At 41.6% G+C, this 27,378-nt stretch overlaps 2 protein-coding genes across 4 annotated transcripts in view; one reads left to right on the top strand and one right to left on the bottom strand.

The window, feature by feature from the left end:
• Nucleotides 1-9,488, top strand: part of SLC25A21 (solute carrier family 25 member 21) — a 510,014-nt gene extending 500,526 nt beyond the window's left edge. Inside the window, exons 8-11 of one of the 2 annotated variants that reach the window (XM_059181944.1) lie at nucleotides 2,175-2,356; nucleotides 3,335-3,387; nucleotides 6,377-6,434; nucleotides 8,074-9,488. In XM_059181944.1, the coding sequence (XP_059037927.1) occupies nucleotides 2,175-2,356; nucleotides 3,335-3,387; nucleotides 6,377-6,434; nucleotides 8,074-8,077 (297 nt within the window). In that variant the 3' untranslated portion in view covers nucleotides 8,078-9,488. Of the gene's footprint in view, nucleotides 1-2,174; nucleotides 2,357-3,334; nucleotides 3,388-6,376 lie in introns of both variants that reach the window. The other variant, XM_059181945.1, reaches the window with a different exon arrangement.
• Nucleotides 9,474-25,585, bottom strand: PAX9 (paired box 9). 2 transcript variants are annotated; one of them, XM_059181943.1, is made up of 5 exons: nucleotides 25,243-25,585; nucleotides 23,850-24,476; nucleotides 20,705-20,847; nucleotides 10,800-11,022; nucleotides 9,474-10,591 (listed from the first exon to the last, which is right to left on the bottom strand). In XM_059181943.1, exons 1-5 carry the CDS (start codon nucleotides 25,244-25,246, stop codon nucleotides 10,578-10,580), a joined length of 1,011 nt encoding a protein of 336 aa, XP_059037926.1. In that variant the 5' UTR covers nucleotides 25,247-25,585; the 3' UTR covers nucleotides 9,474-10,577. The 2 variants fall into 2 exon arrangements, with proteins under 2 accessions (XP_059037926.1, XP_059037925.1); XM_059181942.1 differs by having other exon boundaries at nucleotides 9,474-11,022; nucleotides 25,243-25,583.
• Nucleotides 25,586-27,378: the final 1,793 nt, after the last annotated feature.

Here is a 27,378-nt window from a genome sequence, read left to right as displayed (position 1 = left end):
TAGAGACCCTGGTTCGGTCCATACTTGTGCAGATGGAGACTGTGATGAGCTGAAGACCGGTCCATACTTGTGCAGATGGAGACTGTGATGAGCTGAAGACGTAGGCTTCATTCTCCAGCAGTGTCTCAAGCACAGTGAGCTCCATTGAATGTCTTGGGAGGGAAACCCGTTCTCCAGCTCTGGGCTCCAGTGAACACATCGGGAGATAGGACAAGCTGCATGCTTGATGGGGTCCTTTGTCTCAAAAGGACAAGGTGCATACAAGTCATCCTTTCCACCCTTGTCTTCAACTGAAAAAGAAGCACTTGGCTATGTCACAGGGACACCATCAGAGAGTCTTATTACGGGATGCTTTGAGACTTTGGAAGACAGGCTACATAATAATGTTATCCATTTTCTGCCAGGCTTATACAACATTCGTAGTACTTTCACTGCTTTTAATGTTTTTTGTTTCTCAGAAAAACAATGCAGGACAAAGTTAAGGCGGGTGTTAAACTTCTGGACATGGACTTGTGTGATTTAGTGCCTTGTGCGAGGTCACACAAACCAGAGCCAGTCCTGAACCTGCCATCCTCCTGTGCTCCAGCTCTGCTTCTGGGCCCTAACAGAGAAGGGTAACATAAAGGCATTTTTCTCTCCTTGTAAAAGAGAAAAAAATGGGGGGAGGGGGAATTATTTAAACACACCTCACTCATACTGCAATCACTGCATTGTTTTTCCTGTTGAAACACCCTGTTGGTTTTTAAATCCCTTTAAACCTACCCGGCACCTGTATGGCCCAGATCCAAGAATTATTACCGAACCTTTCACTTTTTATATTTAGCCACATAGGGGTTTCTGTGATGGTATCTGGCTCTTGATTCAATTGAAAATTTCAGAGCTTCCAGAAGTTTTCTTCTTCCATAGAAGCTAGAAGCATGCAAAATGCTCAGACATGATTTCATAATTTTTTTATTTTTATTTTAATCAAGTATGTCTCTCCACTTCCCTTCTCCTGCTGGGCAAAATGGTATCTTGGCATCACCCTGTATTGTTCCTGTGTGAAGATGGTCCTGAAATATTGACCGAAAGAAAGAAAGGGCCGAGGAGGGATGGGGGAGGGGTGGGTGGTCTCCATCAGCAACTTATGGTTTGTGGGATGACCTCTCTTCAGGGCAAGAACCAAGGCTGAAAACGTAATGAGAACTTCCCTGAAAATTCATTATAACAAAGCATAATGTGAGCTCACTGGGCACAAAAATAGGCTAAAGGAAAGTGACTCCCACATAAGACCTAATTAAATACTTTGATGTCAGAAAGCAGAGCAGGGAGGGGTGGAAAAAATCAAATTAGACCAAAGTGAAGGACAGAAATTCAAACGAAAAGAAGAAAGATTTCTCTCTTTCTCTCTCCCCCTTCCATCTCCCCTACCTCACCACTCCCCCCCCCCCCCAAACGCATGGCCTCTGTCTCTATGCCTCTGTCTCTGTCTCTCTCTCTTCTTCCTTTGCCGTGAAGGAAGAATAAGATTCGGGAACAATAGGTTGTAAATTCTTCAGCCAATTAGTCCCGTAACTTACTACTGTTTATAATGCACAGAATGTCACAGGCTGTTTTGCAAACTCCCCGAGTTGGTTTGTTAATAACAGGAAGCTAGCACTTCTCAGTACAGTGGATCAGCTACACGTGAAAATAAATGCAAAAAACCTGGAGGGGAATAGCAGCAGACCAAGAGTAGCCTTGATTTAATTTAACATTTGGGGGTCCGCACACAAATGAGCATTTTAGTAGGCTTCATGGTGGAAGTTGCTGTCATTTGTAAAATATTCTGGCCAATTAGCTAATAGTGTGCTTGGATTTCTCCTGTTTTGATACAGTAATACTAAGTACATTGTGAAGCCCAATTATACAAATCATCCCCATATGCTATACCAGTCTTTCTTTATGAACTGTGTTTATAAATCCTGTGTGAGGAAATGTGTACTTCAGCAATTTAGACCATGTGTAAAAACATAGCCAATGGGATTGTCAAGAAAACAAGTTCCAGCCTAGGAAATCCTAATGTGTTCCGCTGGAATAACAGGAGGGTGCCGGGGAGTGCAATGCTCTGCTTAAATACATATTGCTTTATAGTGTTTAGCCAATTTAGGGGCTTCCGCTTCCCTCTCTGTTACTTTATTCTTCTTTTCTTTTAGGATCCAACCTTGGAGTTTTTGAGAAAATTTGGGATTGGTCTTCTCTCAGGCACAATAGCCTCAGTCATTAACATCCCTTTTGATGTTGCCAAAAGTAGGATTCAAGGGCCTCAGCCAGTTCCTGGAGAGATCAAGTACAGAACCTGTTTTCAAACAATGGCAACAGTCTACCGGGAAGAAGGGTAACGTTCTTATTTTAATAAATGTGCAGGACTCGAGTACAGTTAAAAGCCTAGCCTATTAACATTTTGCTGAGAGCCATTAAGATCTCCTAAATCGTGTGTGTGTCTGTGTGTGTGTGTGTGTGTGTGAGAGAGAGAGAGAGAGAGAGAGAGAGAAAAGCTATCAAGAATGACAAACTTCGAGAGATAATTCAATGATGAAAGTTTGGCAGCATGTTCCTACACCATCCAGAACCCTCCAGCCACCATCATACAACCTACTGCGTGTTTATCCTGGAGCGCCCGGATGAACCTTTTCCTGGGCAATTTGCATAATATGCTGTAATACACCCTGTTCATGCGTGGGCAGGAGAAGGATTGTCATCTAACTGTAAACCCAATCAAAATGTTGCCTCATTAGAGTCTCCTGGGAGAATTAAACATGAGAGTTCTGTGGAGTCATTTTCTTTATCCGAAATACATGCTTCTTTCTGCTCGTCTTTAAGTGTTATGTCCATCTCTTCAGCCCTCTTCACTCAGATCTTATTCTCAAGTAAACGAAGAATCTTCTGTTATTTTGATCTACACTATGTCATATTTCCTTTTGTGAAGACCGAGTCTGTGGTCTTTTAAATTCAATTACAAAAGTCATTTTGCCTATACACACAGCTGTCATGAAAGTAGGACCTATGTTCAAAGCAAAAGCCATCTCACTGAGGAAAGTCATATTTCTGGTTGGACATGATCAGCATAGCTTGGGCAATATTCATTAACCCTTTCCTTTTGTCCAGTCTGCTGCAGAAAATATATAGCCACATATTGCCTGGTTTGAGATAGATGTGATTTCAAATAAATTTTCTTAGAGACCCTGGGTCAACATCTCAATGAAGCTGGTCCATTCTACTTTCAAAATTCAGAATTCAGAATTCAGAATTAATTTCAGAATTAAGAATTCGGAATTCAGAATTAATGAATGTTCTCTTTCCCTTGCTATTATAGGATTTTCGCTTTGTACAAAGGCCTGCTTCCCAAGATTATGAGGCTTGGACCAGGTAATGATGTTTTTATTACTTCTATCCTTCCTTCCTTCTTTGTTGTTCTAGTGCCTCTTTTTTAATTCGTGTCGATCAGCAACATGATGCATTGATTGCACTGTGAAAGATGGAAACCTTGAGGATACAAAGTTGTCAACAAGTATTCAAGACACTGAAGGCAACCATTAGAAATGTTTTCCACCTTTGTTTATGAGGTACTATTTAAGACTTTGCTGGAGGCTGATAGAAGCCAAAGCCCAGCTTAAGTCAATAGGAAGGGATCCACAGCCAGTTGGAGTTTGAGTGAGCAAGGAGGCTGTGGGGGGAGGATTTTCACTGAGGGAGGGATCAGCCGGATAAAACTCTCCTGGTGCCCTCCCCCCTCATCCCGGAAGTTGATTCTTGTTCCTGCCTCAACTTCATTTCAAAAACAAAAAGGAAGTGTAACTTGCCTCCATGAAGCAGGAGCCACTTCTCCTCACTGTCACCTGGGAGGCCTGTGGTGAGTGCTGCGACCTGGCACTCACCTTCCGGGCCTCTGTGGCCATGATGGTGGAAGCTCTGGCTCGGGGCCTTACCTGCAGATGCCAGCCCACAAAAAAAACTGGCTGCTGTTCCCACAGGGAGAGTCAGCTGCCTCTGTGTCAATAGATAAGAACATAACTACTGCAGACCCAACTGCCCGGGCAAACAGTCTTGGATTATAAGCAACCCCATGTCTAAGCACAGAAGTAGGCACCAGCCCTCGCCTGTCTTTTTACCAGGCCACACTCACCTATGTAGGTGTCCTGGTATCCTCTCCCAGAAGCTTCCCCTGCTCCTCTCCCCTCCCCATTCCTCCCTTTTAACACCCCCAGTCCTCCTGCCCTACCACACTTACACAGGCACATTTACCATCATTGAACCTCAGCCCAGTGAGCCAGCATTTCTACCAACCTGAGGCAGAGGACAGCTCACCCTTTCATGGATTTACAGAACACTTCCACAATTCCCAGTCCATCTAGCCCCACCTTTCTAGGCATTTAAGCACAGATTTTGCTTCACATTTGAGATTGAGACTTACCCCCTGTTAGTCATGGGCCCATGTGTAAAAACAAAGCCAATGACAAAGAGTATTGGTGATTTGGGGCAACTCGCTCTGTGAGCATGTGGTGTTTTCCCTTCACCACACAGTAAAAACCCTGCTGGTAGACCTAGTATTAGAGGAAATCATAGGAATGACCCTAACCCAGCTTTGTCAGGAGGGGATGGGCCTGAAAAGAGTGGTGATCAGGGAGAGTTTACCTAAAACAGTAATTGACTGGAACCTTAATCCAAAACTCTTAAATAATCTGACCCCAAGTTTTGTTAGAGGCTTGCAAATGTTTGGTTGGCTTTTTAAATGTTTTTGCATGAGGTGTCCTTAGATGCTGTGGTGTTAAATACAATGAAAAGGGTTGTTGTGAATGGACTGTCCAGGCTAAACAAAACTGTGAATGACTGGAAATCTCCCTCAGGGACCTGGCCTCCACTCATATGGAAGTCCCCCAAACACGCAAATCCCAGCAGCTTTAAAGGAAAGAAAGGTAGAGAGGAAAGTATGACATTTGACTTAAGGATAAGATTGGTTTTTTTCAGAGAGAGTAAAAAAGTGAAAGAAAGTGTGTATCTGGGATTTTCATCCTTCGTTGTAGGAAGCATCCCATCTTCTTTTTCTAACAGCCTAAGCCGCTCCATGTGGTTCACAACGAGTCACCTCCCATGAAAGGAGGCTCTTGAAGTCTGTGGTTTAAACTCCAAGTATCACCAGGCAGAAAACTAACCCACTTCTGCATGTTCTTGTCCTACGCTGAGAACAGTTAATAAGAGTAAATACAGCAATTACATAGGTAGTAACAACCCTCTCCTAGTGGGTCTTTTCTTGTTTGCCAGAGTGCCAAGAGAGCTTCAGAAGCTATGAGGGCTCTCACAGAGTATCTTCATGGGTTAAAAATGAAAATTACAGGCAGATAATTATCTTTGGTATAAGGTTACACAAACATGTGTGGCCTGTATATTAAAACACACACACACACACACACACAGAGCAGTGTGTACACAAGAACGAAGATCAAAATCGAGTTATATTTCTTTTCCTCAGAAGTCAATCTTCTATTCATGCAGCCCAATCTTCTTAAGGTAGAGCTCAGGATATTTGTTCACATCTTGATTTTGTAGTATTTTTCACACAGACATGAGAGGATAGGTAGATTCAAGAGCATGGGATTTGTGTCATTTATTGTATCAGGTAGAACACAAAATCATCCACATGCAAAGGCCTTTCCTGATTTGTAGGTAACATCAGTGTTTGTTTTTCTGTATCATAGTCCTGTTGACCTTTCAAGACAAATAGTGGTCTGTGACACTCAAACCCCACCACCAAATTTTCAAGTCTCTGAGGCAGAGAAAATAAAAGCAAAAGGAGGTTAAAAGCTAGCTATATTTTGTAATATGTACATTTTCAAATATTCAGAAGCTATTTTTCACACTGCAATACAATTTGAAGGCCATAAGAGAAAACTAGAATCATCTATCAAGCACCCTCTTAGAGCTTTCCTTCTAGAATGCAATTAAGACTGCTAATTATGGACTGAAAAAGATAAATCCTTTGCCTACGTATGAAAAATATTAATGGTTTCTGTTTGCAGGAATACCACATGCCCTTACATGACTAAATGTGTCTATATTTATTTAGTTAAAAAAAAATTAAAAGTGCCTAAAAAAGAATCTGATGAGAAATGATGAAAGTTACAGAAACTCATAGAGAAAAAATGTGTTTGGATATTTGGAGACTCAAGATGGTCTTGATTTTGCTCTGAGAATTTTCCACAATAGCCTTCTATCGATGTATTAGAACCCAAGGACTGACAAGTCTACACAGCCTTTGCCTGATAGGCTGCATGGGACTTCACAGATTCAGAAACCCACTAGGGGCAAGTGATACTACTTTGCCAGATTTGACATAAAAACCAGCTCTTTTCTTTTCTAGGTGGTGCAGTGATGTTGCTGGTTTATGAATACACCTATTTATGGCTTCAGGAGAACTGGTGATTGCCTAGCAAGTGTTGAGATCATGGGTATTTGCTCTACAGCACCATAAGGAGAGACTATCAGCTCAGTTGATATGATTGTAAATTATAATTATACAAATACGTAGAGTCATTAAGGGGAAATAATTTAATCAAGAACAAAACCTATTTTGACACTTCAGAAATTCTCTCTAGACAATTTGAGACTGGTTTTGGCCATATCCATAAATCTGTGAGAACAAAAATAGTATGAAGTAATGAGGTATGTAAATTGAATATAGAAAATAGCATAGAAATTAGATATATTTCATAAAAGCTATATAAATCTCATGCTCTGTATTCCTCTTACACTGATTCACAGTGAAAATCCATTGTATTGATAATTTTTTCCCATGAGGTCAAGAAATGCTTAAAGTAATAAAAAAATTAAGCCAAAATTTGAACAGTTTTTATAAGGAATTAAATTCTCCCATAAATAATATTTAAAAGGCACAAGGAAAATGTTTTTAAAGTACACTAAAATGGCATTTTTAAAAGGTTGAATTTTATGTTAAAATTTAAATCTGGTGGTGGTCTTTAGAGTAATAATAATACACATCACAACTATATTTTCCCAAAACTACTTTAAATTTTGCACTGTTGTTTAAAGCAGGTCATATTTTTAAATCCGGATACATGAAGGTTTTTGTGGCAAATAGAACACATGAAAATTTCCTTCACATAATTCCCTTTGAAAATAGTTTTTCTTGCTGAAATAGTTTCAAGTTAAAACACAGTTGGAGGGGCGCCTGGGTGGCTCAGTGGGTTAAGCCGCTGCCTTCGGCTCAGGTCATGATCTCGGGGTCCTGGAATCGAGTCCTGCATTGGGCTCTCTGCTCAGCAGGGAGCCTGCTTCCTCCTCTCTCTCTCTCTCTGCCTCTCTGCCTACTTGTGATCTCTGTCTGTCAAATAAATAAAATCTTTAAAAAAAAAAACAAAAACACAGCTGGAACCACTCCTTGGGCCCATTTTTGCTGTCTGTATTTGCACCCAGGTATTTTTGTTCAGACCTCTTACCTTTGCCATTCTTAAAAAGAACTACATTTCCAAGTTATCCATTTTAAGTGACAGCTTCAGGTGTGAAGTCAACTATCTGTGGTGTAAAAATGTGTACTGTGAAGGGGAAAATGTTTCAAAATAGAAGTACATTCTTAGCATTTCCAAAGATTCCTGTACTAACATGCACTCTAAGAAATAGCTCCTTGGCACTGATATAACCAGATTCGATTTTATATTTGCATCCTGAAATGATGCTACTTCAGTAGCTACAGTCAACCAAAATATCTGCCCATTCTAGATGACACCTGTTCTTAACTACTACTGAGGCAGATTTCTACCGTGAGGCTCTGTCACTAAAGCATTCTGAAAATAAAAAATAAAAGATAACATGATAATTATTACTTTTTATTAATTTAGAGCATTTGAAGTATAAAAATAAAGGCTTTTTGACATACTGTATATACATAAACAGCCTTCGGTTGTACATCCTTTCCAACGTGGTTTTTTAATTTATATTTCAGCCCATTATTCCAGAAGAGGGTCATTAAAAGTAGGGGGGAAAAAAGAAACAAGAGAAAGAAGAATGTGTCTGTTGTACAACTGTGTTCTATCCTTGCAGGTAACGCTCTTGCATCTTGTGAGGGAGAGAAATGCCTGCATAGAGGCCATGAAATTGAACCTTGAACCTCTCCCTGTGAATGGGATGGAAAAGGATCTCTGAAGAGTGCATTTGCCAGTTTAAAAACAACACTTTGACCCCCTAAAAAACAAAGGAAATATGTCAACATTAGCCAGTAATAATAGCATTTATAAATCAAACAATCCCAATCCCCCAACCCATCCCTTTTTCCTTCTTTGATTTTTAGAAGTAGCTTTAAATCATATTTTGCTTTGAATAGCAAATTGCATTTTAACTTTCTGTTGTCTTTCTTAAGTTACTCCATGTGAATTCACTGTTGCTAAGAAAAGACCTGGGGGAAAAAGGGAAAAAAAAATCTTGATATCATTAACAATAGATTTTTTAAAATAAAAGAACCGGAAAAAATTATAAATAGCATTAACAAGAGAGTTCTTAATTTAGATAAAGAAAATAATATTTCATTGTGTTTCCATACAAATGATTGTTTTTTTTTTTAAGACTCCTAGTAGCCATCTAAAAAAAATATCTGATAAGGGATAATTCTATACCTTATGTCAGTTTTTCTGGACGGCAGGAGAGTCCCTGTATGGTATGGTTTTAAAGTCTCCACCAAGATATTGGACTGGTATCTTCATTCCATTCGGTTTATAGTCTATTTTCTCACCAGACTGGGAACTCCAGATGTCAACAGGAGTTTTAGAAGATCAAAGGAAGACTATGGCCCTGAGAGTTCATCTGCTCGTTCTGCTTATTCTTCTCCTGAAGTTATAATCCTCTGTTTGTAGCACTGAATTTTGCTTTAGAAATAAATGCAGTTTAAAGCTCTCTCTATAAGATAGCTGTTGCTTGAAGCAAGCAATTCCTCAAATATAACTTCTGTGTCAGAAATCTGCTTACTGTTTATATGCTAAGGATCTGAAACCTCGCATCTGAGTTTTACGTGAAGCCATGAAACTGATGTGGCGGAACTGGACTGCCGTGTGGACTGTGCACAGCACAGACAGGAAGAAATCAGGATCACCTCACGAATTCCTCTTTAACATCCACATCTAGTGATGTGCCCTTTTAGTTATTGCACAGAATTAATACCAACAGAAGAAAACCCCACAATATATTAATTTTCCAATAGATGAATTGTACCAATGTTTTAAAAATGTAGTTTCAAGCCTACATATTGCCACGCTGGAAGAACTTTCTAAACAGAAGAGAAAAACTGTAGAATTTTGCCCAAGAAAAGCAGTTGTTTTAAACTACAACACATAGCACACGCTCACACACACGTATACCCCACAGCTCTGAGATTAACATTGAAGTGAAAACCCAACTGTTCTAGAAAGATGGAAACTATGTCCTGTAACTCCAGAAATGAATAAAAGGAATTTAAAACAATTAAATAGCATTTGTATTTCTAATACCACCACCAGTCTACCTCGACGTGAACCATGCTTCTGTACAACAATGTAAACTTCACAGCAAGCTGTTTTTACATTCATTAGAGCAGAATTTTCCATTTTCTTTAAATTACAACATAATTTTGGGCTGAGATTGCTGAACACACAGGTAAGCCAACAATAACAGTACAATTTAGTTTCACAGTGGTTTTCTTAACATAAAGTTCATTTTAAGTGTCTTTGCAAAGCATTTCACATTAAACTTAAGTTTCTAAGTGACTTCCTTAAAAGCCTTCTTGTCCAGATATTTTCCACCCTCATGTCTTTATATGCTTGGCATGTGTGTTGTTTGATTAGGATACAAAACGGGAGACTGGCTTGTTTAATCTGTTTTTGAGTCCTCTGCTGTAGAAAGAAAATGTCCTTCATAAGATGTTGAAGCCTTCACTGCACACACAAAATTTGGGGCAAGTCCAGGTCCAGGAGCCCGAGCAGCCCACCACCAAACAGAGACAAAGACGCTGCCAGAAAGTCACCTTTGCAAAAAGAAAGAAAAAAATAGATAGGGGTGGGAGGGAGGGGGAATATCCCATGGAATGAAAACACAAATGCACCATCCAGAGTCCATATTTACAAACTAATAGAAAATATAAACATTATTGTATTTGGAACCAAGTCAAAACACCAGGAGCAGCTAAATTCAGATATTGCTTGTGTTACAATTATATTTTCCAACATAATAGGTCATCTCTTAAGAATAAACAAAGCATCACTCAAGTCAATTATTGATTAGTTTCCTAATGATGAATTAAGGCTTATTTGGTCACCTTATTTGATTAGAGGGTGTAGCATAACTTCTTTTCTCTATGTATTTTCCTTTATTGATTTTGCAAAATCTCAACAATTGCACGTTTCAAAAGTTCAGGTTGATTTAGAATAAATATACACATGTGGTTTTACCAAAGACTAGTTTTTAAAAGTTCCTTAAGCCCTTTGAGGGGTGCAGGTTTCTTTGCTACGTTAAAACAGTGTGTGGGCAACACAAATGTCTCATTCAATCCTTAAGATTGCTTTTGTTTTCAAATCCTAAAGTCATGTCAGGCTTTCTGTAAGAGAGAAGTTATGGCAAGAAATATTTAAGTGTCATCAGCACAATGGATTTGAGTCTGTAAGCCAGCTTTGGGGGGCGGAGGGCAGGAGGGCTGGGATCTGAGACCAGGGAAGAGGGGAAGGGTAGGCTGAGGGAGACGGGGTGAAGCTGCGGTGCGGACAGAATTTCCCATCAGAGTGCAGAAGCCGTGACAGAGTGACTACCTTCTCTGGCTGCCTGCATTCCCTTGAACGCCAGCGATGCGGGAATGTCACAGTTGTGGGGGGACAGTGGGGTGCCGCTGGCATGTTGCCACCCGTGTCCAGCCACATAACCGGAAGGAGCGGCGCTGTAGGTCATGTAAGGCGACACTTGGGCCGGGGTAGGGTAAGGAGCCATGCTGGATGCCGACACAAAACTGCTGACAGCTGGTAAACCATTTGGTGCCTGAGAGTAGGAAAAGAGAAGAGGGGAAGGTAATCACATTGTAGCAGCTGACATGGCACCGGTTTTCAGAAAGTGGCAGAATGTAAGTTTGGAGTAGCAGTAGCAATTTTCTGACTACTGTCTGATTTTTTTTTTTTTTTTTAAAGATTCGCTCTCTTTAGTCTACATGCAGTATGTTTGAGCAGCAAGACTGGTACTACTCAAACATAATGCCAAAAGACATTATTCCTTCCACAGAGGTTTTTGAGGAGGCTACAACCCGAAAATTCACAATATTTGCTTTGCTATTTGGAATTATAGGGAGGAAATAGAGGGGGAGGAAAGAATTAATGGTGATTAAATACTCTCAGAAGCTGTTCAGCTATCCGAAATGCCTTTGTCAACCTTCCCTTGTACTTTGGTTTTGTTTGGCTCTTTTGTTGAAGCATTTGTGAAGGGCTTGGTTGGTGTAGCTTTCATTTCCAGTAAAGAAGGCCACAGAGTGTAGGCTGTCACTTTAGAAACTCAAAATGAGCACGACCTTTGTTAAATAAAACATGGGCCGTATTTTAAAATGTCATGTTGAAAATGCCTGTTGGACAAAGGACATGCAAAATCAGGCAGTTGTAAGAGTTCTTAAATGGAAATTGGAGGTATTTTTTTTCCCAGAGCTGTTTTATCAAAAAGGAAACAGTCTATTGGAATATAAAAGAATTGCATATGTGTGGTTTAAAACTGGAAAATTGGTTTGCAAAGTTTTGGGGTCCTGTGATAGGAATTTTTAAAAGCCACATGGATAAATCTCTTGAAATGAATTTAAATGTAAAATCTGAGTTTGCAAACAAAATGCAGCAGCCCTGGCAAGCGATTTTGCCTAGAAACCAGTGCTCTCCTGGCATCCAATAAATTGTTGGTATTGTTACTATTAACAACAACAAAAACACCCTGATTTATAATCCTGATTCTGGCATGAACACTTGGCATCCTCCTTCAAGTAACTTATTTTTTCCCCTCAATTTCTACATTATTTAGAAATAAGGAGTAAATCTGTTTCCTGGTAGTGATGTGAATGCATTAACATATCAACATATCTCCTAGTGAGAGTGTAGTGTAAATACTAGAATTACAGGTAGTAAAACTGATTCAGTCCTTAGAGGTAAGAAAAGCAGACATATGTTAATTAGATGCTTTCTCCAATTTAATTGCAACATAGAAATTATTTTCCAATTTAATTCATTTGGGTATTATTTTCACTTCCACATCTATGAGAATGCAATGATGGGCTCTCAAAAAGGATTTTGTCGATTTAGAGTAATACACAGAGTAGAATAAACACGGGTATGACTTAACACTGCTCATGGATTTCTGACTAAAGAAGAATTCAAATAGAGGGGTTATCCTCGTGTACTTGGTCTGTAAGAACACATACCTCCTGTTCTGGTTGTCAAAGTGCCTATTCTCTGAAAAATGAGGAAGGGGAAAGGACACTACGGCTTTTTGAATATGTCCTATGTTCCAGGCATAAAGAAATATCCAGCATATTTTATGGAATAAGGAAGATTAGTAAATTGTAGCTCATTATAAACTACTGGGTTTATAATGATAATATGTAATGATTACAACACAATGTTCAATCAAAATTAAAATGTATTTCAAGGATCCCATGAGATGGTCCCCTGTTTTTTTTTTAACAAAGAAATCACTGCACATCACTTTAAAATATAAATGAAATCTTAACCTCTTTTTATACACAAGAATGTAGATAAAGGAATTTAGCCATTTACCCCAGGCCAATTGGCAAGTCAATGGTCATGTCTTAAAAGAAGTTATTACCCCTGTCTGACATGGGAACTTCTGTGACAAATCTTTTCTTGCTTTTTCCAGGACAATTAATAGACACAATTTAAGATCAAACTAGGGCATCTTTTGAAAAAAGATATAAAAGATTATTTCTCTTTCTAGAACTCTATTCTCATTGTTAGATCCTCATTCTGTTTCTTAACTTCTAAAAAAAAAAAAAAAAAAAAAAAGAATAAAATAAAATAAAAAAACTTTCCCCCCTTTCTGAGGCTGGCTCATCAGAGAACGGCTCAAAGAGGACACACTCTAAGGCTCTCCGAAGGTGAGTAAGATAGCTCTAAAACTGTGGAAGAAATCTAGCATTGCATAGAGATTATAGCTCCAATCATGTTTGTGGACAATTTTCCCAATAATCCATAAGAAATGCATTTCAAAAGGAATCATTCCAGTCCACTTATAGAAATGTATTTGCATCTGTATTGGCCTCTTTCATTCTAGATTTATTAATATCTTATACTGTTGACACCAGTGTCACCAAGAATCATAAAATAAGAATGTTAAGGTTAAAATTATTTTTAAAATAGTGAAAATCTTTGCCCAACCCTTTACAAGGATAGAAGATTAAACTATTTGATATTATACATGACAGAAATAATGCTCTAGTGAGCCAAAAAATGTGTTGATGAATTCTAATTTTCATGACAGCTAAGTGTTTCCATACTCATTCTTTATCTTTTGAATTTTTTTCCCATCATGCACAATTACAGTTTCCTCTGAAACACCTGCTTCATCATCTCCCCCCTCCTCCCCTTACACCCTTGCCCTTGGAACCTTGATCAATAGAACCACCTATTCCTTGATGGGAATAGCCTTTTCTTTGGGGCTCTCCACCTGTTATGTTGCAATGTCTATAATCCCCTTACATGGACCCACTTCTTTTTTCCCTGAAACATTCCCCCTGAGAAATTGGGCCTGACTGGACTCTCATCTTACATAATGCTCCTGGGATTCACTGCAAGGAAGAACACTGGATATAGGCCTGTGTTACCTTCAGGTGCCTTACTTATTCTGTGACCACATTGTTTGTCGAGCATAAAATAAATACTATTAATTTTTTCCATATTTGTCCAATTGCCCATACTTAAGGCACCAAATTTGCTTTTATGTTGGTATTACTATTAGTATTAAATATTTCAAAATTCTCCAAAATCCATAACATATTTAGGGTCATTTTAGTGATGCAGTGCCCTCTGTATTGCAGAAATTGAGTAAGAAGGGAAGCACAAAGAGGTTCGATCCCATCTTGTTTGGAAAGGCAAGAGGAGGCAAAAGTGTTTGCTTAAAAGAAAAAAAAAGAAAACCACAGAAATCTCTGAACAGCATAAAAATAACTCTCAGCTTTCCCTCAGGTTAAATCATGACCCAGATTTGGGGTTAAAAAGCTTTGTCTTAATTTTCCTTTTTACTTTTAAAGGTCAGATTTAGCAATTTAGAAAAAAGCAGCATAAGAAAGATGAGATGACAAACATGCTTTAAAATGTACCTGCCACCTTCACTATTCATTCATTAACTCAATAAACCTATTGATTTTCTCACTATTAATTTTGAAACATGACATCAGTAAAAGATATAAATCTCTACTGGATAAAATAATTGTTATTTATGAAGCAATCACTGAATAAGTAAAATTTTCCACCACAAAGGAAAACAACTACAGGTAGCATTGATGTTTGTTTATTCTTTCCAGTAGAAGAGTACATGACTTAAACTTCCCAAATCTGTTTAATGTTTTCAGTGAAGGGCATGTAATTAATCTGAAAAGCTAGTTAGGCTGAGTAGAGACTACCAAATGTACACCATAAATATAATGGGAGCAAACATGCCAAATTACTCTATTTAATTGGATTGTAAATATGATTTATAAATCAACCAACATATGGAATCCCCAGAGAAGAGTAAACAAATTTTCCAAATGAAACCCCAGCAATGGGCACGTAATGGAAATCTCATTTTTTTAATTTAATTTTTTATTTTTTATAAACATATATTTTTATCCCCAGGGGTACAGGTCTGTGAATCGCCAGGTTTACACACTTCACAGCACTCTGGAAATCTCATTTTTTAAAATGACTTTACCTACAGATTTCATAAATAAGACCTCAGTCCATCAACCCCTTTTTTTTATGTGGATCTGCCATAAAAGCCATGAGAATCCTCTCCTCCAGGGAACTGTACAAGGATCCTCCCTGAAGCAAACGCTCTTCTACCTAATTTTGAGAATGAGATTAACTAATTCAAAGTAAAATATACCAAACTGCATGCCCTAAAAAAAGTAAATTTCTTGCTTTGTTGAATGTTTTGAGAAGAAGACAGATTTTTATCTCACTGGCATTAAAGGAAATAGTCTAGGAAAAAAAAAAATACAATCCCAGTTAAGGTTTGAATGAAAGCATGAGTTTTCATTTTACTTGTTCTAAAATGTTAGAAATACAGATTTGTCAGTTTTTAAAAATGTGTTTTTAAATTCGTATGTTGAGAAGCTATATTGGGAGAGAGATGGACTACACACAGTTTGAGGACAGGAGCTTGCCTTAGTCACTTCGGTAGCCTCAGAAAACAGGACACATCATAGGTGTTTCATAATCATGTGCATACCTAAGTTAGTGCAGCCTTTTGAAAGCAGAAGATGCAATAGTCTTGCTTTAAAAACAAAACAAAACAACAACAACAGGAAAACTAGGCACTCTTTATCACAGAACTGGCGGTACACTTTAAGTAAGCAACATGAATAAAGCTGTTGAAAAAAGTAAATAAAAGTTCTAACGTAGCCATTCACTATTTGATTTATGCTTGTTCCATCTACACACACACACGGAAAATGGAAATGCATTAATATCCAAACACTTTTGACCACAAAAAAAAATTTGAATTAAAATAAAACAAAACAAAACAAAACTAGTATGACAACTGTCTGGCAATTACAAGTTATAGACCAGCAGTCTTCACATTCAGGGAATTGTCTACTCAACATTTTCTCTCTTGAAGAAAATGCAGATAATAGTGTCAGGTCCTGTATCCACAATCTTTCATCCACTCATCAGTTCTACCTGGTCCTCCCCTTATGATAAAATGGGTTTACTTTGGCTTTATAGGAAAGTAGATTTAGCCACAAATAGAGATGTGCTTCACCTAGAATTTAGCCTCCATATCATAAGCCAAAAAAGTTTCAGATCTGAGAATAAACAAGATTTTCTCTTTCGGGTATAATCTTTTTTGACTGTTGTTCTATCCACCTTTCTTAATTCACTATGCAATGGTCTAGTAAAACAAGTCCGATAAAGTGAAATGATGGTTGTAAATATGGTTTCAACATTCATTGAAAAAGATCTTAATTATGCTGAGTTATCACACTGCAGATCTAAAAGTCTTTAGGTAATGCAAAGCCGCTATTTAAATTTTTTTCCTAAATTTTATGTTTCCAATATATGAAAATTAAGGTAGCCTTGAAAAAATTTCAAATTACTTTTTTTTTGTAATTTATATGACACATTTTACTACTACATAATCATTAATCTTGTTTTATGGCACGAATAGTTAAAAGCAACCCAGGTCAAGGAATGTTTTTCATAATAGATAACATCATGAATTTCAAAGTCTCTCTATTGGTATTTGCCTATAGTTGGATTCCCTACAAACTTATAAATTATTTAAGACAAATTTAACTTTATTTCATAAGATGAAAAATCCAGTGCAACTTCATTTATATTTTCATGAATACATTATGTCTGCAAGGACAACCAGTGTTTAAAACAATGCACTAGAAAATTATATTCACGATTCTGAAATACTATATTTCAAATACAATATACAAATGAATGATCTATAAGAATTTCAGATTAATTTTCCTCGAAATCCAACAATTTCCACAACTCATTTAACTTTTAAAACTCTAAACTTCTTAAGTTCATGTTTGTATAGACTATTCCCCATCTCTGACATCTCAATTTGTTGCTAATGTTAGATTAAACTTGCTGAGTTAACATACACTACCCAAAATTAGATATACTCAAAGCTTGTTAATCTAACATTAAGATTACTTCAGAGTACCAGATGTGCAATATATTTTTTATGAGAAAGTATGCCCAATTGTAGAAAATGTTTCAAGAACTATACAACTATTTATAAACTCTAGGAGCACCTGGGTGGCTCAGTGGGTTAAGCCTCTGCCTTCTGCTCGGGTCATGATCCCAGGGTCCTGGGATGGAGCCCCGCATCGGGCTCTCTGCTTGGCAGGGAGCCTGCTTCCTCCTCTCTCTCTCTGCCTGCCTCTCTGCCTACTTGTGATCTCTGTCTGTCAAATAAATAAAAACTTTTAAAAAAATTATAAACTCTTTAAGATGAAGTGTTGTTTCACTAAGTGCCATGTAAAAGGGCAGATATATTCAAACTCCCCCCACCCTTTTCTTTGCCATACAATTGCATTCAGTAGAGATTTTATGTTTTCAACAGAAGAGAACCAGCATTAGGAACCAGAAAACATGGTTGCCATTCAGAATTAGAGGAGACTAAGGAATTCTAGCCCAATATTAATTGCAGGTGAAAAAAGCCAAAACAAATAAATATTCTTCCCCTTCTATCTTCAAGGATAGATAATAAGGACTTCTGAATGGTAATAAAAAATATTGACTTCAATATAATATCAATAAGACAAATTTGAATATTCTATAGTAGTATTTTAAAAAACAAAAGGTAGGTGTGTATATAGCAGAAATGTGCATAAGTTTCTAATTACTAGCGATCAGTCATCTTTTCTTTTTTTTTTTTTTTTCAGTTTAAACTGAAAATAGAAACTCTAGCTTACAGTAATCACTAGTACCTACAATCAGTTGTCAGTTCAGTTCCTTTAGTAATCTTACAGGTGTCTTCGGGGAAAAGATTATGCTCTAATTCCTATGATCCTGAATTCTCAATTTCCTCCTCTATATACTAAAATGAAACTGGGGTCATATAATATTGCTCTATTTAATAAAAATTATAAGTGCCCTGAAATTATATTTAATGCTCGATTTAATAAAAATTATAAGTGCCCTGCATTATGTGCATAATTTGAGAATTTTTTTGTCAAAACCTTTCAAAATTTTTTGATAATAAAAACATAGGAGAAATGTTACTTAAGTTTACGTTTTTGTTGTAAAAGTGTACTTACGCTGATAACATTTTGAAAAATAAAATTTAAAACTAAAGCTGCCATTTGAATATTGGTAAGAGAAATGCACACATATTTACATATACACACACACACACACACACAAGACACCTTACTATTGCTTTTTTGTTTATGAGCAAGTATTAGTATAGAATTTTACCCTCAAGAAAATCAATGCCTAAATTCCAAAACTGCTCACAAAATGACACAGCCTAAATTTCTGTGCCTACTTAGCACACCCTCATCATTAAGCACTGTACTGATAATTATAACAGAGTAACCACTGATTTAATTGTGCCTAGAAACTTCTCAAGCTTTGAAATTTTACATCATCTGAATTATATTACTACATGGCAATGCAGAAGATTAACATACTGCAATTAAGAATTTTCCAAATTCGAGGCACCTGGGTGGCTCAGTCGGTCTGCCTTCAGCTCAGGTCATGATCTCGGGGTCCTGGGATTGAGTCCCCAGGCAGGCTCCCTGCTCAGCAGGGAGTCTGCTTCTAGCTCTGCCCCTCCCTCTGCTAGTACAGTCTCTCCTTTTCACTCTCAAATAAATAAAGTCTTTAATTAAAAAAATAAAAGAAGAAGTTTCCAAATTTAAGATATAAATATCTTTTTCTTCTGGAAAAAAAAAATTAACTTGTCCTCTTATGTATTTAGAACAATACTTATTTGGCCACATGTCTTTCATTTATTTGTTTTTATAAATCTCATAATTTAGTGATATAATATTCAGTGTTCAAATGTAATCAATTTTAATATTCACAATATACAGAGAAGATTATTTGAATCAGTGCTCTATTTTTATTTTAAATTGGTCAGTGTTGTTTTGATATGTGTGTATAAATTAACCATTTCTAAATGAGTATGAACATTAGATCTATAATTCAAGGGAGAAAAAAATGAAATAACCAAAGATTTTTGAATTATGACACTGCTTTATATAAGCTGGGTTTATCAACTATTTGTGAGAATTAAAAACTATTTTTCAACTCTTTACTTCCTGTTGTTATTATAACAAATGATGACCCAATAAAAACTACTGAGCTCCTTTTAAATGCCTGCTATTACGCTAGATGCTTTAAAAACACTCCTTCTAATGTTTGGAACAAAATGCCTTGACACTTTTTTACTATGATATCTTTGAACAAAGTATACTTGCACCAAAAGAAAAAAATATTGCTTGTTTTTAAGAGTCAGTCTCTAACCGCCACTTACAACCTCCACTTAAAACCACAGGTACTATTAAAGGGATGCTTACTGTGCGCCATATGGCTGCATTATCTCACTGAATCTTCACAACATCTCCTGAGGTTGGGGCTATTATTTCCCCGTTTTACAGATGAAGAAATACAGGTGTTAAAAGGTTAAATAACTTGCTTTAGTGACAACTGACGCCAGAAGCTCTGAGTTCCCGACCATTGTATGTTCTGCCTCTTCTTTATGAATGAGGGGCTTTTTATAAAAGAAAATGGCAAGCTTTCATATCATTTCTCCTTGGCATTCTTTACCGGTAGAAACAGACTCAGGAAAGGGACTCTCATTCTTCGCTGCTATTTTCTGGGATGTTTGACATGGGACATCTACTAAATGTATGACACTGTTTTAGCAAAATAAGGGAGAGAAAAGGAAGTGGAGATGGGTTTTTTGGGTTTTTTTTTTTTTTTTTTTTTGAGAAAACAAGGATTAGGATTTTTTCCCAAGTGAATAAAAGTAACAAGTAAAACGCTGATTTTTGACAGATAAGAAAACTCTAAGAGTTTTAGGACTTCAAAATAATAAAACGAAAACTGGGTACTTTGAGGCTTTGGCATTGGAATTTGGTATTAGGAAATTTGCAGATCTACCCAAATCTGCTCTAAGAAACCTTAGGCTGCCTTAAGGTCCGCGTTTGTTTGTTTGTTTTTCAGAGCTTTGCGCCTCGGACTCCATCCTGGTGATGAATTTAGACTCAAAACTCTAGGGTTTTTGTGGTGGTGGTTTCTAAGTTTTTCTCGGGGGAAGAAAAAAAAAAAAACACGAGTGTTTTAATTTTTCTTTTGCAGAGTCGGGGGAGGGACAGAGGGAAAGAAAAATTAAACGGTCCACAGCCAGTCCGTATAATTTGAGGTTTTCTCACAAACCTCCCTTGGGAGATTACACCGTGACCTTTAATCGGAAAATGGTAACTTTATTACGTTTATCTGGTTGCCCTCTCCTCACTCGCAGGTTGAGCCACGTTTGTTTTCGGGGAGCCACGGCCGGAGAACGGTCCGAGCGTGAGGACCCCGCAGCCCGCAGCGCCGCAGGCCGCGACCTCGGGCGTGCGCTGGGCGGGCGCCGCCCCGACAACCCCGCCGCGTCGCCCGCCCCCGCGGACGCGCCTCGCAGGGGTCCCCAGCCTCTGTGCCAGCAGCGCCGGGGGCTCCGGGCGCGCCCCCCACCCCCCACGCCTGCAGAGGCCACGCGGGCCTGGAACCGCTTCTACCGCCCCAGGCCCCCGGGGCTCCTGGCGGGGACTCGAGGCCTCCACTCCGCCCTGGACGATCCGCGGCCCCGGGCCCGCCTCACCCGCCCGGGCTAGGACCCCCCGCAGGGACGGACGGTCGGCCTGGGCTTCCCTCGGTCGAGGCTCCCGACCTCGACCTGGGTCCCCCGTCGCGCAAACCCCCGCCGCCTCGCGGCCCACCCGGCGGGGTCCTCGCCTCCTCACCTGACCGTACTTGGCTTCCTGCTCCAGGGCTCCCTTCTCCAGCCCGTTCACCGCGTGCGGGGCGGCGGCGGGGAAGTTGTTCCGGCCCAGGCTGCTCCACTCCTCCACCTTGGGGCTGTGGTAGGGGGAGCTGTCGCTCACGCCTGGGGAGGAGGAGAAGGCGTCAAGCTGGAGCGCCAACCCGCGCGCCCCCTCCTGAGACGCGGCCTGAAGCCGCGAGCGCCGAGCGCAGGGACTCCGACCCTTGCCCTCGACCTAGCCGGGGGCGCTGGGCCCAGGCGCGGCCTCGCCGGCTTCCAGGCCGGGGCCCGGCGGAGCTCACGCTCCTCAGAGTAGGCCTCTCCCAGCTCTTAAACCCACGCCTGCGGGAAGATTTTTTTTTTTCCCCCTTTTTCAACTGCCTTCGATTTCCTCCTCCCCTCCTCATTCCCCCGGGGAATCAAATGGAAAGAACCTGAACGTTTTCCTAAATCGAGGAATGAGAGACGTGAAGCTGGATGCGCTCGCTGATCATCCCAGGCCTAACCCAGGGTCGACTCGGGATTGACGAAAACGGGGACTGGTGCGGACTGAAAAGGGAGAGAGGAGCGTCCTTGGCCTAACCGTCCTAGGCCTGTGCCGGTGCTCAGAGACAACCAGAAAAGTGCTCACCGTGCTGTGGGGATCTAGTACTTATGTCAATAGATGAGACAAAAGATCTGCAAAGTCCTTTGCAAACAAATAACTGCAAGTTGCCCACAACACACATGCAAAATATACATGCATAGTTTGCCATGTGTGTGCATGATTCGTGATTATCCTTGATGTTCTATGTCTACACATTAAATATGTGAGTTTATGTGCATATAACTTAAAAAATAAATAATACAGTTACCACTGTAAATGGTACCAGCATCAGTAGTAAGGTCACAGAGAGAGGGTTTTGTGGGGGTTTTTTTTGCTTGTTTGTTTTGGGGGTCTTTTGTTGTTTTTTTTTTAATGAAATAAAAAGTTAAGAAAATGAAGGTAGAATTGTTTTTTTTTTTTAAGAGTAAAGCTGTCAGTTATCCTTTATGTTCTTAGTACAGATACAAAGAAAATTATATGCCGTAAACTGATTACCACAATACCTACAAGTGTGCCTACTGAATCACTGCCATCTTTAAATGACTAAGTGAAGTTTTAAAAGAAAAGATATTTGAAGACTATGAGCGATGTGTTTTTGTCTTTGGAACCTATAGGTGGAGGACTGAAATTTTGACAAAGCCACTACAACTTGATTTTAAATACTTCCATCTGGCACAGTGCTTTGAAGGGGCAATTGTTTTGTAGAAATGATCACTTACAGAAATAATCATTTTATAGTCACAGATTTGTCAGAAAACAGGTTGTTTAAAGCTGGCATCCAGAATCAACAACATCTAGAATGAAAAGTTGCTCCTCTCCATATAATCCATTACTTTTCCAACTGATACTTGGTCTGATTGTAGGATCCCCAGGGAAGAGCAACTCTGTCAGTCTTTTTTCACTGTTCCTCCCCCTCTCCAAAGAATTAGATTGTATTCCAGTTTGCACCAGGAAACCGTGTTTTGGCAAAGAACTGCCAGTCTCTCTTTGCCTCCCCAGACAAAAGGCAATCGGTGGGCACAAGACTGAAGTTATCTTAAGAAATTGAGATCCCCCTGTGAGCCCCCATTTCTGCTGATCTCACACTTTCCCATGAACAGGGGCTTCCTTTAAATGTCAGTGAGGTCAGTTTATCCTATAAATCAAGGGCAAACTCTCTCCAACTAAAGCGCCAACCAGCTCCAAATAAGATAAAACTGAGCTCCTAGAAAAATCTTGTAAATTCACAGTCAGCAAACAAGAAGACAAGAAATCAGGGCTCTGCTTTAATTACTTAAAAAGATAATTGTGCCAATGTGGTGGCAACAGAGAAAGGCAGGAAATAATTAAAGGAACTATTCCCCGCCTTTCCTACTTAATTTTTCCCCTGCACTTTTTAAACTTTCGGCCAAGAAATTAAAACGGTAGGCTCTTATCTCTGCATTATTTAAATTCTGTGCCTAGGACATGTTGACTTTTTCCTCCTACCCAGAAAGAATTCAATGCCAGTTTCCTTGCTGTTGTTGTTTTGTCCCATTATGAAGTAAAGGAAAACAAAGTCTGGTCTGTGGAAGCCCAACTGTGCAGTAAGGCTGGAGAATCCTTCTTGCCAAGCAGAAAAGACACTCGCTAGACGGCAAGGTCAAGGGTGAGAAAGGAAAGGAGCAATAGGGTGGCTCCGCTGAAAATGTGCAGGTACTAGGTGTCCACTGGCATTCCTGGGGGGGGGGGGGACCATAAAGGGAAGCCGCAGGCGGGTAAACTGAGAAAGAAGAGAGGACATGATGAAATCACTGCACATTTTGTTCCCATCATAGCAGTGGTTGGTGCCAGTTCTTAAGACACATATAGTGAACTCTACTAAGGTAAAGGCTGGAGGTGGGGGCAGTAGGAAAAGAGAGAAGGAGAGAGAGAGAAATAAAGCAGAAAATTAGTCCCAGAATGAGCAATGCAGTAACATGCAAGTTACTAGTAGTAACGTCGGGACCTCCGTTTCCGAGGAAAATGAAGTGAAGCATAAGAATGAAACCAATTAGGTGACATTTGAACTTCCTGCCTGAGCAAATTTGGCCTGATTGCCAGAATCCAAGAATACTGCAATTTCCACAGGGTGCCCGACTCCTCGAGGCCGCATCCGATCCCCAAACAAGCTGCCCGCAGCGGTGTCTGCAGCCAGCAGCCCCACGCCCGCTCAGGCCTCCCGGGCTGCGCCCCAAGTCCGACCTGGGCCGCGCTCTCCGAGTGAGCGAGCGGGTTTGAGGCTGCAGCGGCGCGAGAGGCGGGGGAGGGTGGAAAATGCGAACCATGTGTTGGGGATGGAGGGATGTTATGGGTCTGGTAGTTTGAGATGAGGCAGGAGACTGTGTGTGGCAAGGAAGCAGAGGGCATGAATTTCAAGTTAATGAGATCAGGACACCCCCTGGGAGGACTCCTTAGTTTCGAAAGGAAAAAGCCTCAGGTGGTGGCACAGACGCGGGCCCGGAGGCCGCAGATACAGAGACACCCGAGAGGGTGCAGAGGGAGGGTCTGCACACCCACACCACCCGGCCCCTGACCTTACCTTGGTCGGTGATAGAGCGAATGCCCAAGATGTCGGTGACGGAATGGGAGGAGGGCCAGGTACGGGGCATGGCCACCGAGCCGGGGATGGCAGGCACCCCGGGCGGCGTGGGCACCTTAGCTGCGGCCGCCGTGATGGGGCTGGGGTACGAGTAGATGTGGTTATAGGGCAGCGCCGGCTGTGGCGCGGGCTGGTGCTGCTTGTATGAGTCGTAATGGCCCTGTTGAGCCAAGTTGCCGATCTTGTTGCGCAGGATGCGGCTGATGGAGCTCACCGAGGGCACGTTGTACTTGTCACACACGCCGTCCGCCAGCAGGCGGTCCCGGATTTCCCAGGCAAAGATGCCAGGGTCCCTTTGCTTGTAGGTCCGGATGTGCTTCACCACTGTAGGGGTGGTAACTCGGGGCTTGCTGCCCCCAATGGCTCCTGGCAAGATCGAGCCAGTCTCGTTGTAGCGCGCCAGAATCTTGCTGACGCAGCCGTGCGAGACCCGTAGCTGGCGGCTGATGTCACACGGTCTGATGCCCAGTTGGGCCAGTTCCACGATACGAAGCCGGATGGCGTTGGGCAGCGGCCTCCCGTTCACGAATACTCCTCCCAGCTGGTTCACCTCCCCAAAGGCTGGCTCTGCAAAACGAACACACGGCGCGCGGGGACGCGCACCGGCAGTTTGGGACAGCCGTTTTCCACTCGGCCTCCGCCCACATCAGAAGGCCGGGCAAATGCACCCACCCGGGACTGGGGACCTGGGCTTTCCCCAAACCCTACTGTCCCCGAGCCTTGCCCAATGGCCGCAAACCACTAAGGTCTAGTCGCACCCCCCACCCCATTCCCAGTGGTGCCTGCGGCCACTACAAGCAAATAAAGTGGTGAGACGCAGGGCCGCTCCAAGTGTTCAAAAAGCCTCCGAAGCAGGCGGGGAAATCGGTCTTGACTCCTGCAGCTAGCTCCTTCTCGTCTGCTCCGCTCTAAAGTCTCTGGGCTGCTACCCCTGGAGCCCCAGCGCCCCGCCTGGGGACCGGCGCAATTAGTCTAGGAGAAACTACAGTTCGTTTGGATTCCTCCCCCCCCCCCCCCCGTTCAAAGTGTGTGAGTTTGTGTGAAACAAAACTTGGTCCGCACTGAGGCTACAGAGCTTGCCGATGCCACCGCTCCCTTCTTTTAATATCAGAAAATGACATCAACAGCAACCCAGTAGCCAGCGTTCATACTGAACTGCTGAGTGCCCTGACCCTTAGCGTGTTTCTAACAACTTGTAGGAACAGGAGCAAAGTCAATAAGAAGAGTGTGAGCGCTCAGTGGTGCGCGCCCTCGCGCTCCCTCCCTCCCTCCCTCGCCCTCTCGTTCCCTCCCTCCCTTCCCCGCTCTGACAGCGTCCCCCGCCGCCACTCACCCATTGCTCCGAGCAGTACACCAACCGGGCCCCAATTCCGAACTCCCAAAAAGAAACTTTTCGCACAGCCTCAGTGGCCCGGCTTGTCGCTGCCCCAGGCAGCCGGTGCCTCCGCTTCTGCCCGGGAGGAGGCGGCGAGAGCGCAGAAGGAAGGAGTAAAAGGAAGTCTGTGCCCCGATGAAAGAGGCTAGAGTTCTGCATTTCAATCTAAGCAGCAACGTGGGCTGGCCTGAGCCGGGCCGGGCGGCTCCGTCTATCACTCACTGGGGCCACGCCCCCGAAGAGGAGGGCCCGAGGTCAATCTGCGTGGTGATTGGTGCGAGCCGCTGAGCGACAGCGCAGTCCGGGAAAGTTCTTCCGCTGTCTCTTGCAACTTGCAGTGCACCTGGGTGACTAAATACAATGAAAATGAGTGTTTGACACCTTCCTAGGGTCAACTCAAACAGACAACAAAATCAAGCTGATAAATTTGCTGAATAAGCAAATGAAAGCATTTGGTCGGAATATGAGAAACTCTAAGGGGGAAGAAGTTGAGACGGGGGCAGGGAGAAACAGACCCCTCAGAATTTAAATTAAAACTCTAGGTGGGAGGTGGGGGCCACCGTCAGGTGGGTGGCGGGGGTGTTTCTTAGAATAGCCGGTCTTGCAGGTCTCCAGGGGCTATCTGGAGAAGGACATTTTAACCGGGATGATACCTTTTCAACTCCAGCCTATGCCAGGTGGCGAGAGCGCAGGTGTTAGACGATAGGCCGATCGGAGAGACCAGGAGGTTGAGGGGAGACCAAGCCAGAGGTGGAGGCCACTGTGACCCAGGTGGAGACCCCTCTCCTGCCTCCAGAACTTGCTCCCCAATGCAGTTTCTGGTGGTTTCATCCAGGAGCGCGGGGCCAAACCTTAGCTACGCAGGCTCCAGGCTGCGGCCGCGCGCGGTATGCGGAGGACTTAAGCACACGAGGCTAAAGCTAGCTCACAGCCAACGTAGACGATTGCCTGTGCGTGAGGCACTTTCCTTGGAGGCCAGCGCGCCACTGCACTCAGCCTGGTTGCTGGTCTGGTGGTACTCGAAGCCAAGGTTTGCCCACCCACCGCCCCCGCAAGAGTTTTGTTTAATCGAAGAGACTTGGCCCCAAGAAAGTTGTACGCCGAGCCTGCACATATATGTAATTCTCCTCTCTGTTTAGCTACTAGGGGCCTTGAGAGTCAGCCTACTTCTGAATTTTCACTTTCGATCACTCTAAGTCTAATCTAAAGTGTATAGTACTCTTTTTGGCGGCCAAAGTTAATTACATTTTGAGTATGGGTTATGGAGAATGCTAATCAAAATTAAAAACAAGATGGGGAGCATCTTTAATGAACTTGGGTGTTTGGACTTCTTCAGGTCGAGGATGTTGATATTGCTGCTTGACCGTCATAACACTACTACTTGTGCACACAGGATTCCTGTTGATCTTCCCACAATCCTGAGGGATGTGTGTAGCTCCAGTCTACTACATACAGGAAAACTGACCAGGCCGGGATTCCGGGCCACTAAGTGACAAGAAGCCAGAAAAACGAATGATCATCTGTGTTTTTTGAAACGAAGAGCCACCCCCAGATGCTCATGCTCCTGTGGTTGGGGCCGCAGTCTGATTTCAAATTTATAGGTAAGAAGAATGAAAAGATACGGATGCGTTCAAAGACCCTTAATTTTTTATTATCGGGTTCTTTTTTTTTTTTTTTCAAGATTTTATTTACGTATTTGACAGAGATCATAAGTAGGCAGAGAGGCAGACAAAGAGGGAGGGGGAAAACAGGCTCCCTGCTGAGCAGAGATTCCCCGATGTAGGGCTCGATCCTAGGAGCCTGAAATCATGACCCCAGCCAAAGTCAGAGGCTTAACCCACTGAGTCACCCAGGCGCCCCTATAGCCGGGTTCTTGCGAAAAGTCTCACAACTAGAAATACTTGAATTTGTCTCTTTATTTGTTTGTTTCAATTGTTTAAAATCTCCAGTTTGACTAGATAGCGATTTTATCCTGGTCTGACCCCGAATACTTATTGTTTGGCATCGCCTGGTATTTTACCATGCGGAGGTCTTTGAAGAATCCAAGATTTTTAATGCAGCAATTCCTTCCTGGAGATTGGGTGCAAGTTAATT

The sequence above is a fragment of the Mustela lutreola genome, chromosome 7, assembly GCF_030435805.1.
Source record: "Mustela lutreola isolate mMusLut2 chromosome 7, mMusLut2.pri, whole genome shotgun sequence".
NCBI lineage: Eukaryota > Metazoa > Chordata > Mammalia > Carnivora > Mustelidae > Mustela > Mustela lutreola.
This window is presented reverse-complemented; position numbering and strand designations above follow the sequence as displayed.